General features: G+C 39.0%; 1 protein-coding gene across 2 annotated transcripts in view; it reads left to right on the top strand.

The window, feature by feature from the left end:
- The window catches only part of Snx6 (sorting nexin 6), a 192,376-nt gene that overhangs the window by 146,697 nt on the left and 20,805 nt on the right, over positions 1-24,874 (top strand). For both annotated transcript variants that reach the window (XM_067150763.2, XM_067150764.2), the window contains 2 exons: positions 11,530-11,593; positions 16,311-16,396. In XM_067150763.2, coding sequence (XP_067006864.1) covers positions 11,530-11,593; positions 16,311-16,396 — 150 coding nt within the window. The remainder of the gene's footprint in view (positions 1-11,529; positions 11,594-16,310; positions 16,397-24,874) is intronic.

Consider the following 24,874-nt stretch of genomic DNA (forward strand, 5'->3'; position numbering starts at 1 on the left):
CTCATCCCCAAAGAATTTTCCTCCTTTCCATCATATCAACTGTTTCTTCAGTTTTGTCAGTGTTCGAACATTCAAGTTTCCAATCCGGCAGCTGGGTCTTGACTTAGCTTTCGTAGCTGGTGAAGCCTCAGGCTGTAAGCCGTTATATGCACCTAGCTGTTGTCTTGAGTTCTTCGATCCAAGGCTCGTATTTGTCTTGAAAGCGATTGCAATTACTCTCAAACTGACTTGCTAGGCCTAACGTTAGAGATGATGTTCTGTCAGGGTTATTTCCCTTAGCCTTTAACAGGCCCGTGCCACATCTGCAAGGCCGCAGCTTCCTGTTGAATTTATGTCATTTCCTACACAAAGGCTTCAACAAGCCCCTTAAGGGGTGAACTCCTCTGCCCATAGCCATTGGTTCTCTCTCAGCTTGTCAGGTTTGGTAATGGCCGCCCAACCCTCGGCCAGACAGCCGCAGGTAGTACCGTCTCCTGTCGCATACGGTAGCAGGATGTACCTGACCTGACAATAAAGAAGTATTAGTATTAGTTTCAGTATTGTAGTTGGGAATAGTGTTCGAGTATATTGATTGAAAATAGTCAGCAAAGCAATTAGCTATAGCCTAATTTACAGTATTTAACATTATATACCATTTTTTGTAAAAACAAGTTTTTTTTCTTTCCTACTCTGTATAAAATTCCAGAATTTGTTGTTATCGTTCACTATATTGACCTCTGCATATCCTTTGTATGCTGCTTTGATGCTGGACTTAATTTTAAACCTAAGAAGGGTATATTTTTTAGATAATATTCAGACAGTTTCCTTTTTCTTTATATTTCTTTTAATTTCAAATCTCATATTACAGATTTAGTAAACCAGACATGGTACGAATGTTTGAAATGCTTTGATTTGGGAACACACTGATCAATTGCAGAGTACAGTGTGAGAGAAGAAATAAACAGCTTCATTCACATTCTCACATTTGTTGAGATTACCCCCACTCACGTGTCTTTAATAAATTATATAGTTGTAAGAAGTCTGCCCTGTGGAAATTGTGTGAATTCTGTGAATTTTCATGCGATCTTGCCATACTTTCACAATACTTAAACACAATATTCAGTGAAGGATAATGTTCGTCTTTGTTAATTAATGGATCGGTTTCTTCTTGAACTAGCAAGCTGCTACTAATTACGAGATCAAGAGTTTTCCCATTCTTGTTCTTAATATTGTTCAGGAGCTTAGCATTCAACAGATGTAAACAATTCTGTAACTCTTCACTTTTGTTTGAACCTTTAAGAAGATTATTAGTACTACCTGTTATCTTCAGTAAATTAAAGTCGCCGAGTAAAAAATATTCGAAGAGAGTACGATGTCATTAAACAGATACAAGTTTTCTTCTGTTTTATTATAAAATAATCGATATATCTCTGAAATGGAATTAGGAGGAAAATGTGACCATAGCTGAGTTATATGTATCTACTGACTTATACTGAGTACAGTATTTTTAACAGTATTTAAAAGTGCACAAACTATTTTACAGCATTACTTTAATTTATTGTAACCCTTCATAGTAGCTTATTAGAAGACAGGACACAGTGCATAGAGTAGTGAAACAACAAACATACCTCTGTTAACACTAGGGATAGGACGAATGGTTACTTTCCAGTATCATGTTCCTGTGTATCCATTACAGTGTAGTATTGGGTTTGTGTATTAGAATAGAAAAGTAACATAATACAAGTTGCAGGTCAACTTTTGGGAGGAACATCTACTATACCTGCTGCCTCTTGCAGCCCCTAACCGCACCTTAGTAAGTACTTAAAAATAGCAATACTATATCTTCATCTCGCTTTCTTTTCTCCCTCTCTCCCTTTCGCCTGCTTGTTACACACATTCTCAACTATTCCTTGCAATTACCTATGTACACTCTGAGAACTTATAATTCGAAACCTTCATTTATGAAAATCGCCGTGATTGCTAGGCATTTGTGTATTCCTAGACGTCCAAGGATCTGTATTTAAACACACTCGGACCTGAAATTATAAAATATGTTGATGAATGAGTGTCATATACACTTCAGATGCTGCAGGAATAAGAGATGAGGAAACAGTCCTATCAGGCAAGATGTAAGCACAGTTTAATCCAGAACTCTTTCTTTTGTCTCGTTATATCCCACTGACATAGACTGATATTATGGTGATAATGGGATAGGACTAGGATGGAAGCGACCGTGCCCTTAGCTGAGGAACAGCCGCAGCATTTCCTTGGTGTGTACGTTGGAAACCACCAAAAACCATCTTTAGGGCCGACAGTAGGGTTATAACCCACCATCTCCCAAATACAAGCTAACAGCTACATGACCAAAACTGTGTAGCCAACTCTCTCTGGAAATGGAGTATAACATTCTCCAAAACAGTTGTCTTCCACCATGGGAAGAGGTTGGGAATATGCGGAAAACAACTGTGTAAGTGGCTTGTCCAGTGTCTTTTTCCCTATAATCACTCCTTTTCCTTTGTACCGGTAAAAATTATGACAACAGCTGTTGCTGCACTGCCTGGCTGGTTGCAGTCAATGACGAAGTTTCAGGAGGGACAGACACACGTGATGGTACTTACGATTGCTTTTGAGGACCTGATACCAGAGTACCATGTATATTGAGCTATTTTAATCAGTTAAATTTTTAAATTTATTATTATTTTTATTATTTTTATTATTATTATTATTATTATTATTATTATTATTATTATTATTATTATTATTATTATTATTATTATTATTTTGTACATTCTTACAACACGTTTATAAGAAACAGTTTCACTGTAATTGAGTTTTTGTCCACATAAATCGTATCGGGTCTTTAGCTCTCTGTCCACAATACGGCATGAAACACGACTTGCAAAGTGGGAAGACCACATGTAACATTCGAGGAACTACGCTTCTGAATGTATCACCACCTGTAAGCCTAATACAAAGCACTTAGAGTAACTAAAGAATATCTGTAACCAGCTAGCAAGTAACAGGGTAGGAATATCAGTACTGCCTCTAAATTGTTACAAAATATTCGCAGGAGTGCATCCTTAAAGCGAGCTACTATGCTTCCTAATATCCGTTAGCCAATTGAACTCCTACCCTCCTCTTGTTTTCACTCCATTACTTTTGTATTAGGATCTTTGGTGGATCATAATTCTGGAACAGCTTACACTGATGGAATAGGATACAGTATCATGTTACGATATGTAACTCCCATCTCTAGTTAACACCTTTGGAAAAAATCTGTTAGTCTCTTCTGTTGGTTTTTTTACTGTTAACCTTCTTTTCTTCCATATACTTATGTATAAATATATATAAATTGCCGTGAAAACACTTGGTTATTACATTCAACTTACTCTCTACGTACAATCAAAGAATAACCACTGTACTTAACGCCTGATCTGCAGACGGTATAGGAGAAGGCAGGTCTAACTTTTGTTCTTGCTCGGCAGCAGCGTTGATGGTATTCGTAGGAGGTTTGGGTACTATAACGCCAGAGTCCACATTTATGTAAGCCTCAAAATCAGCTTTGCAGTTAACAAGCTGCTAGTACTCCACCTATTCTTCAGGAACAAGAGCGACATCCCCCTCTTCGTGATCTGAAGCTCTTAAGTCACCTTTCAAAAATCCTGGTCTGCAGAAGCAGTTTGTTTCCTGATTTACATCAGCCTACGATTTACTCGGCATTCTTATTGACTGTAGTAGATTAATGCCTGTTAATGTCTCTTTGGATTCAATTCCTCTTAGAATTCTCTAAACAGCGCTCTTTCTATGGAAATGCTTCAAGTTTTTAATCACCCCTTGGTCTATGGTCTGTACTTTGGATGTTAAGTTTGGTGGCAAGAAAACCATGTGCACTGATTTTAACTCCTGAATGAGCATCTTGGGATGAGCAAAGGGACTTTGAAACTTCTCGTCTATACTACTCGCCCAAGATTTGTAAATGGAGCTTGTCATCGACGATTTCCAGGGTTGCTTTTGTACGTGACTGGTAATGAATTCACCCCCGAGAAACAGCGGAGCTTTACTGATTCTTCCATTACTAGAAGTTTTATGTTTTCAGTTCCCGTCATGTTAGCTCCCAGCATCACTGTACCCTTCCTTTACTTGTTAACTCTTCCTCACAAACCACAAATGCTGTATTGCACAGTTGATGTTGTACAAAATTCGAATTGCAGAGTATTTTTTGCTTTGAGGGAGGAAACGTTTGCATCGAAAAATCGAGAAATTTGTGTAATCAAATTTTGACTGATACATAAATACACGTGAAGAATAGGACAAACGGCCAGGAAATTGAAGTTAGATACACTGAAAACTCGGGTAATGGAGGTTAGAGATATCAAGGTTTGACTGTACTTCTTGTTAAAGAATGTTTTGATCCATAGAGATTCCACATGTGAATCTAACAGTGACATTTTTTGCGGATGCAGTGTGTTTTTTATAGCTATCCCTTGTCCTTTCTGGAAGTCAACTTAGTCTATATTTTCTGTGTACCAGATATCTATCATCAAAGAGTTCAGAATTATTTTTTATTGTGTACTAGCAAAGTTTCATATAAGCAAACAATATCAAAATTATTTGACAGCACACCTCAGTATAATTTGTTTATTTTTGTTCTTAGTCAAGGTGGTAGCTGGAGGAGACACGCGCAAGCTTAGTGCTGCTGCAGTTTGTTTTGTTTGCGTGGTAATAATCAGAGTTGTAGCGCTTTACGGTTCTGTGCACGGGTCTATTCGAGTTACGGAATCGGTGTGTGCAAGTGAAAAAGTGAGTTCTCCTTTTGCATGGCTACTAGCAGAGAGAAACGACTACATTCCGGCGTTTTCTCTGACTGGATGCGCCATTTTCCAGACTTATAGGTGCCTCCCTACTAGCTCGGAGCCGAACAAGCCTAGGCCTGGTCGCTCAGTGATTAGGGGCTTGCTTTGCCTCCTACTACTGGCTGGAGATGTCCACTTAAACCCCGGTCCCACCACTTGTGAAATGAAAACAGACATAAACATCTATTGTCAGAATGTGCAAAGCCTAAACAATAAGTTGTCTGATTGTGAACTATCCCTGCCAGACTTAAGAGAAGTTGACGTGATTGGACTTACTGAAACATGGCTCTCTTGGGCTAGTGACAGTGAACTACCACTCGGTGCTAATTACAGCATATTCCGTCGTGATCGCGCTACTCTAGGTGGTGGAGTGTTGCTAGCAGTGAACAGTGCTTTACCATGTAAACGAAGGACAGATCTCGAATGGAACTGTGAGTTAGTGTGGGTGGAGCTACTCTTTCCTCGACGCCCTGTACTTGTGGGATGTTACTACAGACCACCAAACAGCCCATTCAGTGGCCTTGAACAGTGCCTGAACTGTCATTGCAGCTCTCCCTCATGGTGAAGTAATTTTAATGGGCGACTTTAACTTGTCTATAAAGTGGTTTTCTCCAACTACCGGACTGTCAGCTAACAACTGTGACACATACTTTATAGACAGTTTTATTAATGGCCTCGGACTGAAACAGTTTAATATGTACCCAACCCGTGGACCCAACACCCTGCACTTCATACTCTCCTCATTAGAACTTAAAACAATAACCCCAGGCAGAAACCTTTTCCTGTGCGACCACCAGTCCCTCGATGCTACATTCCTCCCTCCCCACCCCTCCTCAAAGCCTCACAGCAGGACATCCTACCACCCTACCTACATCTGGCGCCGTATTGAAAGGTGGATCATTCCCTATGATATTGTACATCTTATTGCCTGCAATGTGTCGTGCCCTGGAATGCCTTCCCTGGAGTCTGCTCGAAATAGCTGATATCAAATCGGCTCTTGACTTGCTGTACGACTGGCTGCAAGCTGCAATTAAAGACTTCGTACCTGCACAACGGGATACTACTAGCAAACATCAACACTGGATATCATAAGAGACCAGACTGATACTATTTAATAAGAAGAGAGCTTGGCGCCTGTGGAAAGACTTCCCTAACCCACACACTCACAATACTTCGTTAAAATCCGCCGCCACGCGAGGTTTATGGTCAGAAGAGACTACAAAACACACGTAGACATTGTCGCTGAAAACGTCCGCAGCAATCCCAAGCGCTACTGGAGTCTCATCAACACACGGAGAAGGACGGAGCGGATTCCTGTCAGCGTGAACCACAACGATGCAACAGCAGATGGCGCCGATCGCAATGAACTGTTCAACAGGTATTTCTTCTCAAACTTCTCCCCTCCCTTACAAAACCAACCGCACCCTCCCGTTAGTACAGCTTCAAACAGAACCCTATCAAGCATAACTACCACACCAAGTGAAGTTCATAACCTTCTTCAAACTGTTAGTACCAACAAAGCTACCGGTGCCGACACTATAGGTCCTCTTTTCCTAAAAAATACTGCCAGCACTCTTTGCGTCCCTCTCTCTAAATTATTTAACAGATGTTTTGCCGCGGGCTATTTTCCTATTACCTGGAAACAGGCAAATATTGTTCCACTTCTCAAATCAGGCAACAAATTTAATGTTTCATCTTACCGGCCAATCTCTGTTCTCCCCACACTATCCTTTATCTTTGAAAAAATTATACACCAGCGTCTCCTCGCATTCACTTTGCCGTACATCTCAACCAAGCAGCATGGTTTTCTACCAGGTGGCTCTTGTCTAACAAACCTGGCAAATCTGCATAGCTTTGCATCACACGCCATTGCAGCTAAGTCACAGCTGGATATCTGCTACGTAGACATTTCGAAAACTTTCGATTCGGTTGACCATACTCTGTTGCTCCATAAACTCTCCGAACGATTTAATATACATGGCAGTCTTCTGACCCTTCTTGCTGGCTTCCTACATAACCATTGGCAGAGAGTGGTAATATCAGGCACTTCATCCTCATGGTTACCAGTCACCTCCGGTGTCCCACAAGGCAGTACTCTTGGCCCCTTGCTGTTTTCTTTGTTTTTGGACGATCTGCCGTCCGAACTCAATGAAACAGCGAATACCCTACTCTTTGCTGACGACTGCAAGATATTTAGGGAGATCAGGAATCCAGCAGATGCAGCTCTGCTACAGTCCGCACCTAATGCCCTCTCGAACTGGTGCCGTACTTGGAAACTTATCCCCAAACCACAAAAATGCAGCCACATGACCATAACACTACGTAAATCTCCTCTACCGACATCATATTACCTACTCAACAAGCCCATCACCGTGGTTACGCAACAGCGTGACCTAGGTGTAATATTCGATACAAAATTACAATTTAAGACCCATATAGAAACATATACAACCAAGGCTATGAAATTACTAGGCATTCTCTATTGCTTCACAGAAATTTCTGACCCCATTGCTTTTCGTCACTTCTTCCTCACGATCGTTCAACCTCTCTTAAACTACTGCTCTCCGATTTGGACAACAGCCGCCCCCTCCAATACTAAGCAGTTAGAGAGAGCAGTTTCCTTCTTTGCTGCAATTGTGAGGAACAGAAACCCCAAGCTCAGAAATCTGTCTACGCAGCAGGTATTAATGGCAATTAATGTGTCACCGCTGCACATCAGGCTACAGGTAGCTGACCTGAGTTTCCTCCACGAGATCTTAAATGGACATTACCGCTCGGAACATCTTGTTTCTCTCTTCTCTCTCCGCGTTGCTTCCCGCTCCACCAGAACCAAAGACCTTCTCCACATTCCCCACACTCAGCACTCAATATTTCAACGATCTTTCCTAATCTGCCTCCCAACACTCTTTAACAATATTAATAGGAGACAAGAGCTTGATATAGCATCAAATAAAAGTGTATTCGAGAGGTGTGTAAATAGTATCTTAAAGATAAGTTGATGTGAAGGGATTATACCGCCATCTTGACCCACGACGACTTGGCTATGAACATGGACATTCTCATGGTTTTCGATTTGGACAGTTATTAGTAGGCTGTGTACCTGATCTTGTTATATTTTGTTATGTTTGTTATATTTTATTATGAAAGTTTACGTTTGTTAAATAGTCTGTTGACAGTGCAAGTGAAATTTGCTCAGTGTAGCTGTATCTTGTGCTTCGTGAATAAATAAATAAATAAATAAATGAATATTACTAGAATCGGTAATAATCTATTTTATGGGTAGCCATACATGTTAAGTTTAAACCTGTTGAAATCCTCTTCGTTGCTAATATGAATCATTTGAGTTGTCGTGCCTCGTCATTAGTATTTTTCCATTCCTTGTCCAGAGGTACTTGATGTTCTGACGTTTTGCTTCCCGTGCCTTGGCTAGTAGCTTTTTACATTCCACACATAGATTCTTGTTTATGTACAGTGGGTTTAAGCAGCGTAAGCCAAGGAGATATTCGCTTGACTGTTTTCCTTTGACTTCCTTCTCTGAAATTGTCATTGCTCAATTCCATTCTGTCATAATTATTGCATCACACACCTAAACCAAATGCTCTTTGCAGTGGTGAAAAATGTACAAAAATTTATTTTGTGGTTCTGTAAATTAGCCTCACAAATGCATAGAATTTATTTTCCTATTTGTTTTATGTCGCACCACCAGATGGGTCTTACGACAATGATAGGATAGGTTTAGGATTAAGAAGGAAGCAACCATTGCCTTAATTAAGGTACAGCTCCATTATTTTACTAGTGTGTAAGTGGTGAATTCAAGCTCATGCCTACATGATCCAAATTGCATGCAGCTGTGAGCTTGCATTCAGAAGATAGTGGGTTCAGACCTCACTGTCAGCAGCTTGGAGATGGTTATCTATGGTTTCCCTTTCTCTCCAAGAAAATGCTTGGAATGTACCTTAAGGCCACGGTTGCTTCCTTCAGTCCTAACCCTGTCCTGTTCCATCATGCCATAAGAGTTTATTTTATAATATTTATAGATTAAACTTGTTTGAGGAAACATACAAGAATGATTGTAATCTTCCACAAAAAAAGAATAGAATTTGATTATAGCAGTTATACACTAATGACTAAAAATTATGCAGAGATCTTGTGATATAAACATGAAATAACTCTGCTTAGTTTGACATATGGAATGAACAGGAAACTGTATCTTGTATAGCCACCTTGAGCTGCTGTAATGTCTGCTACAAGGTATGGCATCCAGAGAGACACATCAGATATATTTGAGGTGTCACTCTATGCCATTTCAGTACACTGCCAAAGTTCATCTATGGAGTGCAAAATAAAACTGGCCCGGAAAAGACTTACGTGGAATTGACCCTTTTAATGAACAGGAGAACTGCCCATCACAGGAAATGGTGGAAATGGTGATTTTGATTCACCAATCGGTTGCTGTCACATGTCTGCGTGTGCGCTTTTTCTGTGTCTCCCGAGTACGTTGCTGTGTCGTTACATGTGAGTGAGAGGAGCAGACGTGTTTAGTTACCAGTTAAATGCAACACAAAATGGTGCTCACAATAAAATGGTGTGTGTTCATTGTTAGGTGTTATGCGAGGCACGATTCATGGAAAATCTGCATGGAACTGTTTGCGCATGACTTTAAGACTGGAAGTGTTTTGGCCAAAACTCCAGCGAAGTCTGCAATGCAAAACTTAGTGGTAAAATGGCGAGAAATGGGCTCTGTAGTGAATAAAAACCGTAAGTTCAAAAAAGAGTTTGAATACCAGAAAACATTGCTTGAGTGAAGGAAAGCCGATGATATAGATGTTGATTCCCATAGGGAACCTGAAATATTAGTCCCGAATGAGTAAATTTATAATACCGATATAAATGGTCCGTTATTGGACATTATAAATTTTCCAGCTAACTCGTTCAAATGAGTTAGCTGATGGCCAGGCAGGCATCAGTTTTAGGTAATGAGACAGTTTCTCGTAGTGCATTGGCACTGCCGGTGGCTCCAAGTAGCCTACACAGTGGCCTCCACAGTATGCACTAGCCATGAGTCTTGGTGGGTGTGCTATTTACCAACTGATGAGCCCAACTTAGCACACTGGGGCGAAACGCTGGCAACCAGGAATAAGTTAGCTGGAAAATCTATAATGTCCAGTAATGTACCATTTATATTGGTATTATGAAAGAAAGCCTGTAATGAAGTCTGAAATCTCAACGCTATTTATCTGTGCATGTGGGAATTAAGAGATCGTTGTGTTGAAATATTATAAAAAACGACTCCATCTGTATCCTTACAAATTTGCTGTTGTGCACGTGTTAAATTATCCAGACTAACCTTTCCATGTTGAATTCTGCTGGTGGTTTCTGAGTGAAATGGAATCAGGACTTGTGGATCCTGAGTGTTTCATTTCTTCAGATGAGGCCATTTCCAGCATCTTCTGTGATGTTCATCAACAAGGGTCAATTCCATGTCAGTCCTATTGTAAATATTTTGTGGGCCAGTTTTATTTTGCCTGCCCAGTATTTACTATAGGGAGGAGTGATAGCTGAGTTTGTGATGTCACTGGCTTCCCATATAGGTGGTCATGGTTTGGATCCCAGTCAATGCATGTGACGTTTTTGAAATGAAAAGTTTTGTCCCTGTAGTTTGGATTCCACATAAAAAGAGAGATCTTATGATTATGATCATGATATCGACAGTCCCTTGAAAGTCCGACTCATTGGCTGAATGGTCAGCATTGAGGCCTTTGGCTCAGAGAGTCCCGGGTTCAATTCCTGGCTGGGACAGGTATTTTAATCGCCTCTGATCACTTCTTCTGGCCCGGGGACTGGGTGTTTGTGTTTGTCCCAACACTTTTCCTCTTCGTATTCAGACAACACACCACACTACCAACAACCACAGAAACACGCAATAGTGATTACATCCCTCCATATAGGGTTGGCGTCAGGAAGGGCATCTGGTTGTAAAATAGGGCCAAATCCACCTGTGCGACACCGTTCGCACCCGCAACTTCACAGGTGTGGGGAAAGCAGTAGAAAAAGATCGACAGTCCCTTAAAACTATGAACTTGCTTGCAAGTTTAATCTGCTGTAAGCAGTGGTATGCCAGTCATTGTATGATCATGGATCAGATATGTTTAATGGGTAGCAGTTCTGGTGAATGTTTAGGCCAGTAAAGAAATGGAATGTGATTTGATTGATGGTTTATTTATTCTGGCAAGAATGATTTTTTGTTTAGTATAGGGGTGTTAAATTCATTTTCAATTCCTTAAACTTATTAGAAGCCATTTTCTGAATGTACTGTATTGTGAAGCAATGAGCAGTAAAAGAAAAGAGAGAGAGAGAGAGAGAGAGAGAGAGAGAGAGAGTGTGTGTGACTGCAGAGTTTAGGAAAGCATTGTAGATTTTCTGGGATATGATAGAAGTGTTTGAGAATTATCCATTTGCATGAAAAGGAAGTTTTCTTCTGAGGATTCTATTCTGGATTAATTTAAGCCATGACTCGTTTATTCAAGGGAAACTGCATGGCATTTTGTCATCCCTTTCTTAGTGATAAATTTGCGAAATGTTCTTGTTTGGGATCTTGTGCTCTTAGGAAAAGGTGTTGAAATCAAGCTTGCATATTTAGTGCATAATCATATCATTGTGCACCAATTTCAATGAACCTTTCCTTTATTGTTGTTAGGCGGAGCTTGCACAACAGCAGGCGTGTGAGAAATTTGAGCAGATGTCTGACAAAGGCAAGGAAGGTAAGTATTTAGTTGAGTTAGTTATACCTATTTAACATACTCTGTAGGGTGATGAGTTGCAGTTTTGTTAGCGTAGGGAATTCTGAGATCAGGGTTAGGTTATAACAAGCAATAAAAGGCATTTGTTGATAATGAGGCCACGGTGAGAATTGATGGAAGAATTGGTCTTCGGTTCAAACTAGTTACAGGGGTTGGACATGTCTGTAATCTTTCATCTTTGTTGTTCATGGTATGCTGGGGTCATGGTATACATAGTATGAAATGATATGGAGGTATACAGGTGGGTAGAAAAGACTTATGCTGATGACTTTTTCTTACTGACAGACTGTGCTTCAAGCCTGCAATCTAATAATGTATCATGGAACTTGAAAAGAAATGCAGTGAAAATGTGAAAAAAGTGATTTAATTAGGGAAGAAACCTAAGTGGATGCCATTTGGGAATACCAAAATAGAACAGGTGGATCATTACGTCAAATCTATTAGGATGTATATTCTACCAGGATGATGGTATACTAAGAGAATTATTTAATCAAGATGTGGCTAAGCTCATGCAGTGAGCTTGTTTTGGTGATCAACAACATTGTGTAAGGAAGAAGTTACATCCAAGAACTCTTTCTTTGCATAGGTCTGTTTTGAGACTGCCTCTGCTGCACAGGAGTGAAAGCTGGGTGAACTCAGGATATCCTAGTCATAAGACAGTAGTCAGACATGAAAGTTGTAAGAAGGATTGTAGGTACAAACAGGTCTGGACAATAACAGGATGGTACTTGAAATGAGGATATTATGGCTAAATTAGGAATAAACTCTATGGATGAAGCTGAACATATAAACTGGCTTTGATGCTAGGATTTTGTGAACTGAATGGAGGAGGATAGGTTACCTAGGAGAATAATGCTCTTGACCGTGGAGAGCAAGAGTAGCGGAAGGAGACCAGAGGGACGATGGTTACTATGTTTTTAATGATTTTAATTATAAGAGGTATGGAACTGGATGAGGTCACAGAGCTAGTTGCAGATAGAGGATTTGAGAGGTGCTTAGTTAATGCTTTAGTGACTTTTTGCACTCTAGGCCTGCAGACTGAACACAGAAAGATGTAATTCTGTAATGAAGATGTATGTAATGTATGTATTTATGTATGTTCAGGAGGAAATATGACTTACGTTATAGGAGTGTATCACTAAAAGTTAATGTTCTCTTCATTCCAAGTTTTGAGTGTTGTTTCAATAACTCCTGTTTATGTATAAAAGAGAAAAAGACCACTAGTCATTTAACTGAGAATATTGCTCACTTAAATGAAATTCAAAATTTAATGGCAGAGTTTATGGTAGTAGTTCAGCATGAGACACCCCTACAAAGCATACAGGGACACATGTGAATACGATTGCAAGGAATTGTCATTTTAAGCTTACGATATTTGTCACTCGTAGCAGCTCATTGCAGCATATCAGGTACCTTCTGGGATGTAACAGCTGTGATTATAGCAAAAGTAGGAAAGATGATTCAATTTCTAGCAACTAATGCAGCTCTGGAAAGTGCACTAGCAGAATTGAGGGAATGGTCCATGTCTTAATATTTCAATCTACTCTTCATGTTCATTATGTGCTTTATTTACTTTGATATCAGTCACCATAAAATCCTTATTGAGTGTTTCTTTCATTTCTGCTACACTGCTTGAGAAGCAGCAAGCTTTCTTTTTTCTCATTTATGGCAACTGAGATTTTGAGAATAAAACTAATGGTCTTAATATACTGTATATCCACAAGCAGTATGAATTTCTATGCAATATTTGTCCACAATTAAAGCAAAACTGATTACTAGAAGTGCAAAGTCCTATAAGGGGTTTTGTAACCTCTACAACAGTGGTTACACAAATCAAAGCACAAACACAGTAAAGGGGGAAGGTAAGAGCAACTACACAATATCAGAAAACACCATACACACTCAGAAAAACATTAGCTGGCATCACGCGGATCTCCAACAACATCATACACGTAAATATCAGTACGGCCAACTAGTGGACAACAAACCGGGAAGGTGGAAAAGGCTGGGAACCTACCAATGGTATGGACATGGCCTAGATTGCGGATTCCGAAATAAATCCCCGTGATTCTTAGATTTGAAAAATATTATTTACAAAAGAATTTTACAACTACATTCCAAATATAATCCCAACTTACGAAATATAAGTTCTGTGATATTCATAACTTAGAGGTTCTTTGATAATACCTTCGTAGCAGTGTAAATTCAAATTTCAAATCAACTATGTATCTAGTTACCAATGCAGTTGTACAATGCAATTTACAGTGAAGTGAACAGGTTCTCCAAAATCTAGCATACCTCAAGTGATACAGAAGTACCAGGGGCAAAACCAAGGTAAATATATTAAATTACAATCTACATATTTTGTGAAATAAGAAAAGGGAATGCCTCGAAAACACAGGCAAGCCCAGCTGAAAAGCTAGGGCGTCCTAAATAATTAATTTGGTGAATCTAGGTTAGGCTAGGGCAGGCTCCTATACGAAATTGCTAACGAACATTGCGGAAATTTTAACCGGAATGGAAAGTAAGAGTGCTTACCCACAGGTGTGCCATCCCGGAAACCAGGCGACGTCAACCAGATAGGCTGCTCAAAGACAGATAGACCGAGACCGACAGAATTCAGAATTACATATAATAACAAAATCTATGTAAATCATCCAAGACGATTTTGTATTGATTAGGTGGTCTAATAAATAACTTAATGTTATTATTTCAATAGAATTCAGAATACCGAATTATTATGAACACTGCCTCTCTCTCTATATATAGGTAAACTCCAGCCTTGGAGCAACCAATCAGCGTGCATGAGTTCCCTATCGCCACCTAGACTCGCCAATCACAACCCTACTTTCAGTCGCGAACTTTGACAAACATTCTAGAATACGCCTGATCGCGAACGTCGTATTTCCAGAACAGTCAGAAATATTTTCTAGAATATATTACCCACAAAACAACACACCCTGTTCAACAATTCATGTAACTTTCTGGATCCTTCCAGAAAATATAGAACAGAATTCTACTATTTTCTACTATTTACAAATCTTACACAGTACAGGTTAGGTCATTACATTATATCATACTTTACAAATAACAGTACAGGTTAGGTCATAATAAATGAAACAACATATCGTACTTTACAAATAAAGTCTTCAAAAAAACCCTTTCCACTTGCACTACATAGTTCACTTGTGACAGGTTTAAAGGCAATGAAAAGGTGGTAGCGGCTTTAATAGCGTACAGCAATGGCAGCAGTAAAGATCCTGTTGGTAAGAGAGGAGCAATTACTCAATATCCCTCAGAGTTCTCTCTGGGAGAGGAAGTTTGCATTGATATGAACTGTGTATTTCTCACTCGTTTGCTAACTTTCTCACACATTGCTGCCAAATACATCTCATTCATACCTACTTGGTTTTATTGATACCTCCCATTGTGTGTGACAATATTAAAGTGTAGAGAAACTTCTACAACTCTCTGTGTGATAGAATTGCTAATGGAGCCTTTCAGTCTTGTGTTAATGATCAGATGATCATCTCTAGGGGAGGTTCTTTGGACCAGCTAGAGTTTTCCAAGATTTGTGCAAGTCCTCTTTAGTATCGGGATAGTGTGCCTGCCCCTTACCTGTTCTAAGACTTGTCTTAGAATTTTAGTTCTGAACAAAAGGCGGGAACATTGTTCACGCAGCTTCGTGAGAACCACTGAGGAGTTGCCTCATATGAAAGGCCATTGATCCAGTCATGAAAGCCAAGCAATACTGCTAAGGATGTAGTGACACAGAGCACTTGGCACTTCAATATCTGTTGGTCATATGGCTGTGTGGCAATTTTCTTGTCAGGTGAAGGCCCTAAATGGGTCGCATAAGCCACAGGCTATAAACTACTTCCACAATTGCTTCGCAGCCAGATCAGAATAATGAATATGGTAGGCCTAATGTACTTTGTATTTGAACATTCTTGCTTCCTGCAATCCAATAATTCAACTTATTTCAGAATTACCCAATTCACATTATCCTATATCTCATATCGTTAAACATCTGGTTAAACATCTGGCAATAAGCAACTTGAACAAAACAAATACACTGAAGCAATATGCCAATTCTCTGTGGGTGGGAGTATTAGAATACATCCACATTATCCCCCTACCTGTCGTAAGAGGCAACAGGAGCTCATCACTTGCGAGCATAGGTTGGGACCACGAGTTCCCTAGCTGAATCTAGCATAGTTTCCACTTCTGTCAGTTTCATTGCTTTCATATTTCCTATCTGACCTCCCTTGGTCAACTCTTGTTCTTATCCTACCCTGAAGGTATTAAGTTTGCAAGGCCTAGGTAGTGTTACATTTTCACACCCTTCATGGCTCTTCAGTTTTTTTCCTTATGCTTTCATTGGATTGGAGCTCTCTATTTTTTACTCTTCTGGATTAGTATTAGGAGAGGAAGGTTCCTCAGTTGTCTTTCCTCTTAAAACAATAATGACCACCACTACTAGCAATCTAATTTATTGAAGATTGGTGTTCTTTGGAGACATTTATAGAATTCCATGTGCAGCATGAATGGAATTATTCACTTGTCTTAAAGAAAACCATATGCAACCTTTTAAACTTGTAAACAGATTCGGTTGAGTGCACTTTTTATGAATTTGTTTTTGAAAATGTGTGTAACTGGAGAAATAATCTCTTTCCAGAATTAATGGACTTTAAAACTAGGAGGGTTGCTGCTTTCCGAAAGAACATGGTTGATCTCGCAGAACTGGAATTGAAACATGCCAAGGTATGATAAGTTTTGAGATGTTGATTTGGTTAACAATGATTTAAAAGGTAATCTTTTTTTTTCTAGTTTTGGGACAAAGTGATACTGATGATGCATTTAATAATGAAATCAATATTTAATTGCACTTCAATAAATAAATAAATAAATACATCATTAAATAAATAAATGAACGAATGAACCCTTTATTGTCCATGGCAAAGTTATGGTTCCTGGCTTTCTTACATTTCACCGCGTATCATCTTATATATATTTTTAAATATATATACACACTTGTTCACTCATCACCTTATTTCCAGGTCCAAAAGACCTAAAGAGCTGAAATTTGGTACATATGTTCATCTTGTGGCCTAGAGGTGCTCAAAGAATGTATTTTTTTAAATTTTACCCCTAAGGGGATGAAACAGGTAAACCCTGAAAATCAAAATATTCATTCCTCTGAAACCATTCATTGGACAAAGTTGAAATTTCATATAATGGTTGCTCCTTTGTTCTAGGTGTTACATAACACTAGTTTAAAAAAATCATGTCTAAAGGGGTTTATATGCAAAAACAAATATATTAATTCCTCCAAAATTGTTTTGAAGTAAGATCTAACAATTCCACATGATTTGTGTTCTGTATCCTAGAAGTCGCATATGATAGGGATTGAGAACTATTGCCCCCTCGCATTGTTAAAAGGGGGTTAAAACCTGAAAACAAAAGAATTAATGCCTCCAGAACTGTTTAATACATGAAGTTGAAATTTCACATCAGGGTTAATTTTTTATATCCTAGATGTGTATTTTTTAAATTTGCCATCCCTAAGGGTAGGGCTTAGCCTCAGAAATAAAGACAGGAACAAAATTACAATGCTGCACTCAAACTGCTGTAGATATGGTGCGATACCTTACAAAACAGTACCCTTTGTGAAGAGGGATTGACATTACCTATGTTTATCTTCATCAGCTGTATATGAGTCACTGTCCTATTCCAAGACGAGATTTGATGCAGAGGGTTCAAAATCACTTTCAAAAACACTTAACAGAATTAGAAACGCCCAAGTGTAAATGTCAAAAAAAAAAAATGGTTGCTGTTTTATGTTTTACATGTCAGCAAGAGGTGGTTTAAAAATATTACACCCCTAGGTGGGGGGTAGGGAAGGAGATGAGTGTTGAATGGGGGTAAGACCCTATAACGAAAATACCCATTCCTCCAAAACCATTTGATGTACAAAGTTAAAATTTTACCCAGTGGTGACCTCTTAAGGCTCTGAATGGAGGTTTCTACCTGCTGTTGACTGGATAGGTCAAGCTTGCAAAAACAAAATTACACTGCTGCACTCAAACCACTGTAACTCAAAAAGTATTCAAGGTATCAGCCTCAGACATGGAACATACTCATCTGGTTGCTTAGTTGTTCTATACTATGTGATACATTTCAAAGCAGTACCCTCTGTGAATAGGGACCTACATTACCTATATTTTCATCTTCATCAGCTGTATATGAGTCGCCGTTCTATTCCAACATACAAGATTGTTTTCTGCAATTTTATGTAGAAGCTCCATAGTTACTTTGAGAATGACCAGCATAATTAGAAATAACCAGTTCACAGCCACTTGGTACATCTGATAACTGGTCTGCACATAATTCATCACAAATATTGGTATCCATTAGTAACTTCATGCGCCACGGCATGTTGACACTGGAATAGTCCATATTTTCAATATTATTTTTTTAACTACATGAAACTTATAATCTCGCCACCAGATTGTAGCAGCAATCAAAGAAAAATGTGGTGCATAAAAACAAGATTTTTCAGGGCTCATCCTTCTCCATCTTTCAGGGGGCTAATCATCCTCCTCCTCCTCCTTTCCCATGCCAGGCCGGGGTATTTATGGCACTTCTCCACCTTCCTCTCTCTTTCTTCCATCATTTTGTCCCAGTCCAGATTTCCTTTTCTTGTACTCCTCTTTATTGAATATATTTATCTTGTTCTATGTCTCCCTATTGCTCTCTTTTCTTTGAACTTCATCTCCATCTGTTTTGATATTGTTTCCTCTTTATATGTCTAAACCATCTTTACTCCTGTTATCAATTCTCTCATTTAGGTTTTCCAACCTCCTTTGTCATGTTTTTGTTGCTCACTCTATCTTTCCTATTAAACATCTTAGGTATTTCATTTCACTAGCATGAATTCTACTCTCCTCTCTACTTGTCATTGTTCAGGTCTTCGCTGCATAGGTCAATATCGGTGCATAATACATTTTGTAAATTATGTCCTTACACTTCCTTGGTTCTTCCTTATTCCAGACAAGGTTTCTTACACTCTAGTAGAATGTATTGCTCTGTTGCACCCTATTGCTAATCTCCATGTCCAGCCTTGAATTCTGCATTAATTCACTCCTGAGGTATTTGAAACAGTCAAGAATTTCAAGGCTTTGACCACCAATTTTCACAATGCTTTTCCCTTCTTGATATCACTATGGTCTTGCTTCCCTCTCTGCTGATTTTCATACCATACTTATCAATTTTCTTGTTCAATGCATCAAGGTTTTCTTGTACTTCTTTGCCATTTGTTCCCCAAACTACAATATTGTCTGCAAATAGTAATAACTTCATCCACCTATTCCCATATGCTTCCTTTGCCTTTTACAATTTCGTTCATAATGATTAGAAACAAGAGGCAACAACACACTACTGTCTTAGTCCAGTTTCATTTCTAAACCCGTTCTGTCTTTCCAAACGGCATCTATATGCTGCTGATAGTTTTTGTACATTACTTGCACCATTTCTACAGTTCGTGAGCCAAGTCTCCATTTGACCATGGTTTCCCCACACCTTCTCCCTGGGAACACTATCATATGCCTTTGTTAGATCTATGAATATCATAACCAGACCCTCTCCATATTCCCAATTCTTTTCCATTAATTGTCTCATGCTGAAGATTGGGTCCACGGTAGATCTTCCACTTCTAAAGCCATACTGTTCCTCTTGCAACTCTCCTACCTTTAGTCTCATTCTCCTCTCTGTATTCTCTACAGTAATTTTGCCACTTGTGGTAGAGAGTGATTAATCTATAGTTCACACTTTTTGTCTCCCTTAACACGTTGAGTGCTGAGCCGATAGTAGCACACTATTCCACTGGTGCCAGACATAAATTTCCATAGTATTCTGCTGGTGCCAAAGCATTGTATACGTTCTAGGCTGTTTATATAATTTTATGTTACATGTTTATATGATGTACTAAGTAAACTTTCTCGAACCACGGTCTTGTGTGACGCCATATGGGGTCACATCAATTTTTACGAAACATAAAATATAGCGTGACGCCATATGGTGTCACAGAATTTTTTGATGCTTTGTATTGAATGTAGAAGTACTGACCACACCGAATGTTCCCTAACTGTAGTGATCGGACGAGAACCCATGTATTCAACATGGTATGGCCATCAGTAAGTCGTAAAATTTAAGAAACAAGATTTCCACTTCCGGAAGTGCACATGGCCATAAGGTTCACTCAGCCTGCATCAAAAATGAGTACCAGGTTAATTCCTGGGAGCAAAGGCGGCCAGGCGTAGAGCTAACCACTCTACCCCATCAAGTGCCAAGGTTACGGGTAGTGGAAGTCTTTACCTTCCACCCCTCCAAGGGTCTTCATGGCCTGTACAGAGATGACTGACATGGAATGTACAACAGAAATTTCAGATACGTCAAGTTTATGTGCTAATTCAAACCAATACAATATTTATGAAAGCCTACTGAAATGCAAAACAAGTGCTTATATTACATTACATATTGTTGTGAACAGTTTTCAGATAAATCAGAACAACTGAGTCTCCGCACAATTGACAGGCAGCGACACCCTCATTGCAACATAAGCATTAGACTTTCAACATTTAACCTTCAGTCACTCTTTCTTGTGAAATGGTTCAAAGCTCTTCAGACAAAGGAAAGGTGTGTCAGGACAGGTTGTGCAGACAGTTAACACCCTTTTTGTGGCAGAAGCAGCAGCCGTTCTGCCCATGACCTTGCATAGTTCTTGATAGCAGCTTAGACATCGACCTTGAGCTTTCCTGCAATATTGAAAGGAAGAAATAATAAACAGTTTTATTATTAGTAGTAGCATCCTTCAGAAGTACAATAATGTTGCACCTGATAATACTTAGCCGCTACTTTTCTGTCCTTGCATTCTTGTTCCCCAAGATAGTGATTCTCACTCTTCGGAGTACGTCTAACAGCATCATTAGATGTTAGTAGAGTGCTGACCACCTTCCTTCAAAACTCCATAAGAGACAGTTTTCGATGTCCAGTAGCCCACGTTTTATTGTACACAAGCAGTGCATTTACAACGGTAGTAGCAAAAAGAATGTCGTCTGCAACTTTGTGGTACCATCTGATGGTTTTCCTCACTGCAGTGTGATACGAAGAAAGTGTGCCTACAACATCTATTCCTTCTTTCATTTTATTATATATTATCATTCTTGGTTCAATCACATCTTCGTGTTTCCAGTTCTTTTTGCCTGTAGCAATTACATCATTAGAATGTTTGGTTGACATTATTCAGTACGTCCTTCTGATCTCTGCGTGCCAATACAATGGGTTTTACGATCCAGTAGCACCTCGGCTAACTCAACTAATTATTACAATAGTGGTATGAGTAACTTTTCTTCATTTCGAGAAAAGCAGAGTTTTATTAGTAAGCGTACAAAAAATCAGGAAGCTTAATATCGATAATCACGGAGATATTGTCGTAAGAGATGGTATTAGTTGATGTATCTGAAATTTGGCAATGTTATGTGTTACGGAGTTTTGTGGATGTGCAGAGGTGAAAGAAGGTGCTGGGATGAACAGGTCTCAATCTACAAAATTAAAGTTAATTTAAAATTTAACAAGGTTATATTTTCTTTTCAAGATTAAGAAATAACAAATATAACAGGTAGTCAGTAGCCGAAACACAAATCGAGAATGTACAATTACAAAGTTACAGAATTTGGGCTCCGAGAGCCAGACACACAATTCTTGAGCTATAAGCCCAACCTTACGATATACAGGATTCAGCAAAGGGGCAGAAGACCCCAATCATGCCCAGGAGCACTTGCTCCCAATTACACAGTAAAGCCTCCTCGAGGCACGCAGAAACAGATTTTAAGAAAGAGCAATCCGCTCTTAAGTTCAAGCCTATCAAAGGCCACACCAAACTCCACGTTCAAGCTGTCCTCCAAGGACATATACACAGGGGTAAAAATACCCAACCTACTGAGGCCTATTCAGTGAAGAAACAGAAATATTACATGGCCTCCACAATACCAACTTGAGAGGAGGCGAAACTGCACTCCAAATACGCCTTATTAAAACCTACTTGGCACTAGGCCTCTAACGCAAGGGCTAATCCCATACTAAAGAGGTGACTTATAATTTACATTACGTTAAGGAAGAAACGGTTGAGAAAATAAGTTCACCTCAATGCAATATGAGTGGGAGCTCGAGAGGGTTAAGCACTCTCTATCCCAATATGTAGTTTAAAAAGATAGAATTGATACCAAGTGTCTTTACATTTTAGGGGAAAGTTACATGGTAAAAGGCTTCGGACCTGCCCCGAGAGTTAAACTGCTGAGCTAGCAAGAAAAAAAGTTATTAAAAGGCCATTACCTGGTGGTAGAACTGCTGCCCGAAGAAAGAGGCGCTTCCCGCCCCCTGCTACGTACTTTACACACTGATAGATGTTACTGAAGTGGCACGGAGACCCGAAAATCAGCAGTTTATATACCCTCGTGGAAAGTTAGAGGCGTTTCAGGAATGAGAACACCCGCCCACAAGCCTTTTATTGGATAATGGCAACAACTACTACACTAAACGAAGAAGAAACACCTTATTGGTGGAAAATTAATTACAGAAATTCCTTATTGGTCAAATTCAAAACTGGCGGAAAGAAAGGGTTAATATTGCCAACTTAAACAATGACTGAAAGAAATTTAACAAAGAACAAACTTATGAACCCAAAATTTCTTCAAAATCACAGTTCTTCCACTTCGCACTAGGGTGCATAATTGTAGTCCTTCAGTAGTGCCATCTAGAAGAGAATGTCCACACTTCTTACTACAGGCAAAACAAAAATACATCGAAAAAGACCCAATTTCAGAAACTTCAAAATTTACAAGTAGGGACATCTTCTGAGAAACTTGAGAATTAACACTGTAGATAAAGTTCAGGCTTCCTCCAGTAGAGGAGTTTCAACTGGCGCAAAGTTTGAATTAGCGGCGTGGAGGTGTACCACCCGGTACATTATGAATGATTTGCACAAATTTGTACATAACATAAAATATAAGGTATGAAAAAGCCTTACACTTCACATAAAAGTATTTTGTTTTTTGACAGTCCATTTGCAATTTAATTTTATTCCATCATGTTGAATTTGCATTATTAAATGCATCACCATTGTCTTCAGAATTATCTTTCACATTTTGAAAAAGAAAAGTGACAAACAGGAGAAAGGTATGACTGTAAGTCCAACATGTCTTTCTTCTTCATGTTAGTGACTGGTCCTCTGTATAATGGTTCTTGTATAATATTGTTGAGCTGAGCTGGATGTCCTTGCTTGCCTTTGCCGGTATCCAAGGTGTCGAACTCCATCTCAATGTTCATTGTTGTCTTGTAAAATATCTTGTTGGGTTCAGACTTTCTGTACTCTAGTCATTGAATCTGTAACCAAGATACTGGAAAATTCAACTCATTGGTTCTACTGCCTTCTCCAAGGCTTCTGTAGATAAAAATTCTTCTTGATTCATCTAAATTACTGTAAATGGCTTCTTTCTTTGTGAATGAGCAGTTACGTCATACCAGTCTAAAGGTGTGTAGGTAGCTTTCCCTTTAGCGTGGGGTTCCACAGCGCCGAATCTGCATCGTTAGGAAAGTAGGAATGCCTGGATACCATAAAAATGTGGTCAATAACTTCTACTTCAAGTGATGGATCCAACAAGTTTCAAAAAGAAAGTTTCATTTTAAAGTTTCTGTTTTGTCCAGCACATGCATCATTATACATTGTTATTTCATTCTAGCTACTTGTTTTGTGTGTTTCACTGTACAGGATGAAATTTCCTGTGATCCTCTCAGTGCTATGGTTTTGTCCCCCACGTATATGAAACCTAAGTCGGTTCACAATTAAGTATTTATTTTCCACCTAGTCGATACAATGATTGCTTAAGGCAATTTTTAATGGTCAAAAGTGGTACATGTTTCGTATATTATCAACATCTTCAGCCACATAACACTGTTTAGATGAAAAATGTATAAAATTGACAAAGTAATGCTTTAGAGGAAGTGTCCTTAAAATTAACATAAGATTGACAAGATTAAAACAAACAAATAACTCAAGAGAAAATATATAAATTATTTCTACAATAGAAAGCAGTCGGTGGCGAGGTCATGGCATCCTAGATTATAGCAATATAAATTGCGCTTATAGTAAGCTATTGAGCATGTAATTTTGGAAATGCCAGTGCTTTCTGCAATTCAAAATTAAAAGCATAAACTTCTGATTTTGTTTTTGACAGTTCCTTAAGGACCTTCATTATTTTTCTCCAGACATAGTTACATGAGAGATCTGTTACTCCAAACAATTTCTCAAGCTCATCTAATTTATCAGTGTTATTCAAAATTATATCTTTTGGATACAACGCTTGAGAAATTGACACAAAATGCGTATGGTTGGGGTCTTTAGCTTTGTGTGGCTAGCTCGCACTGTGAAGAATGAGCAGCTTTGACAAATGTGTCTCTACATGCAGCCTGCTGTAGAGGAGTGAGCTTAATCAAAGCATCATTAGTTGCCGCAGAAAAATTCCCCTCACAAATTAAGGTAAAACTGGCGTCAAGGTTATGCAGTTTGGGGTAAAGGAGACCTTTTAAGTTCAGTAAGGAGGTCAACCGATCCAGCTGCATGATCTGTGACAAAATAAACCATGTGGGAGTGAAGGCTATTCACTTCTCGGTCACTCAGATCAGTCAGGTGCTTAATACCACAGTTGTTGATGTCTTTCGTGTCAAGATATCTTGAAAAATGTAACATCAGTCAAGTAAGCACTCAAATAGAAGACAGCCTGAAACCAGCTATTCCAATGGGTTATGACAGGTACAGGAAAAAGCTTTGCTTCCTTTGAAGCACCCTACTTCGATGTTAAGAATTGCAAAATAATTACATTTTTGCTTTCTTGTGTTCAAAAATGCAGACTTTACCATTGCAACCACATTATTTAAATCTGTCATCACTGCGACCCAACTATTGCCAACCAAGCTGATCTTATGTGCCCAGCACTGTACATGCATTAAATGATCCTCTCTGACCATACTTAATGTTCCATAACACCGGGTCATGTACGAGGGACTGTCGCTAACAAATACTTTTACTGCATCATATGGTAAACTATAACTGCGCAGATCTTCTAAAACAACACAAGAGCAGTTTGTAGCATTTGCTGCATCAAGATAGTTCACATAAACAACGTG

This window comes from Anabrus simplex, chromosome 7, assembly GCF_040414725.1.
Source record: "Anabrus simplex isolate iqAnaSimp1 chromosome 7, ASM4041472v1, whole genome shotgun sequence".
Classification (NCBI taxonomy): Eukaryota; Metazoa; Arthropoda; class Insecta; order Orthoptera; family Tettigoniidae; genus Anabrus; species Anabrus simplex.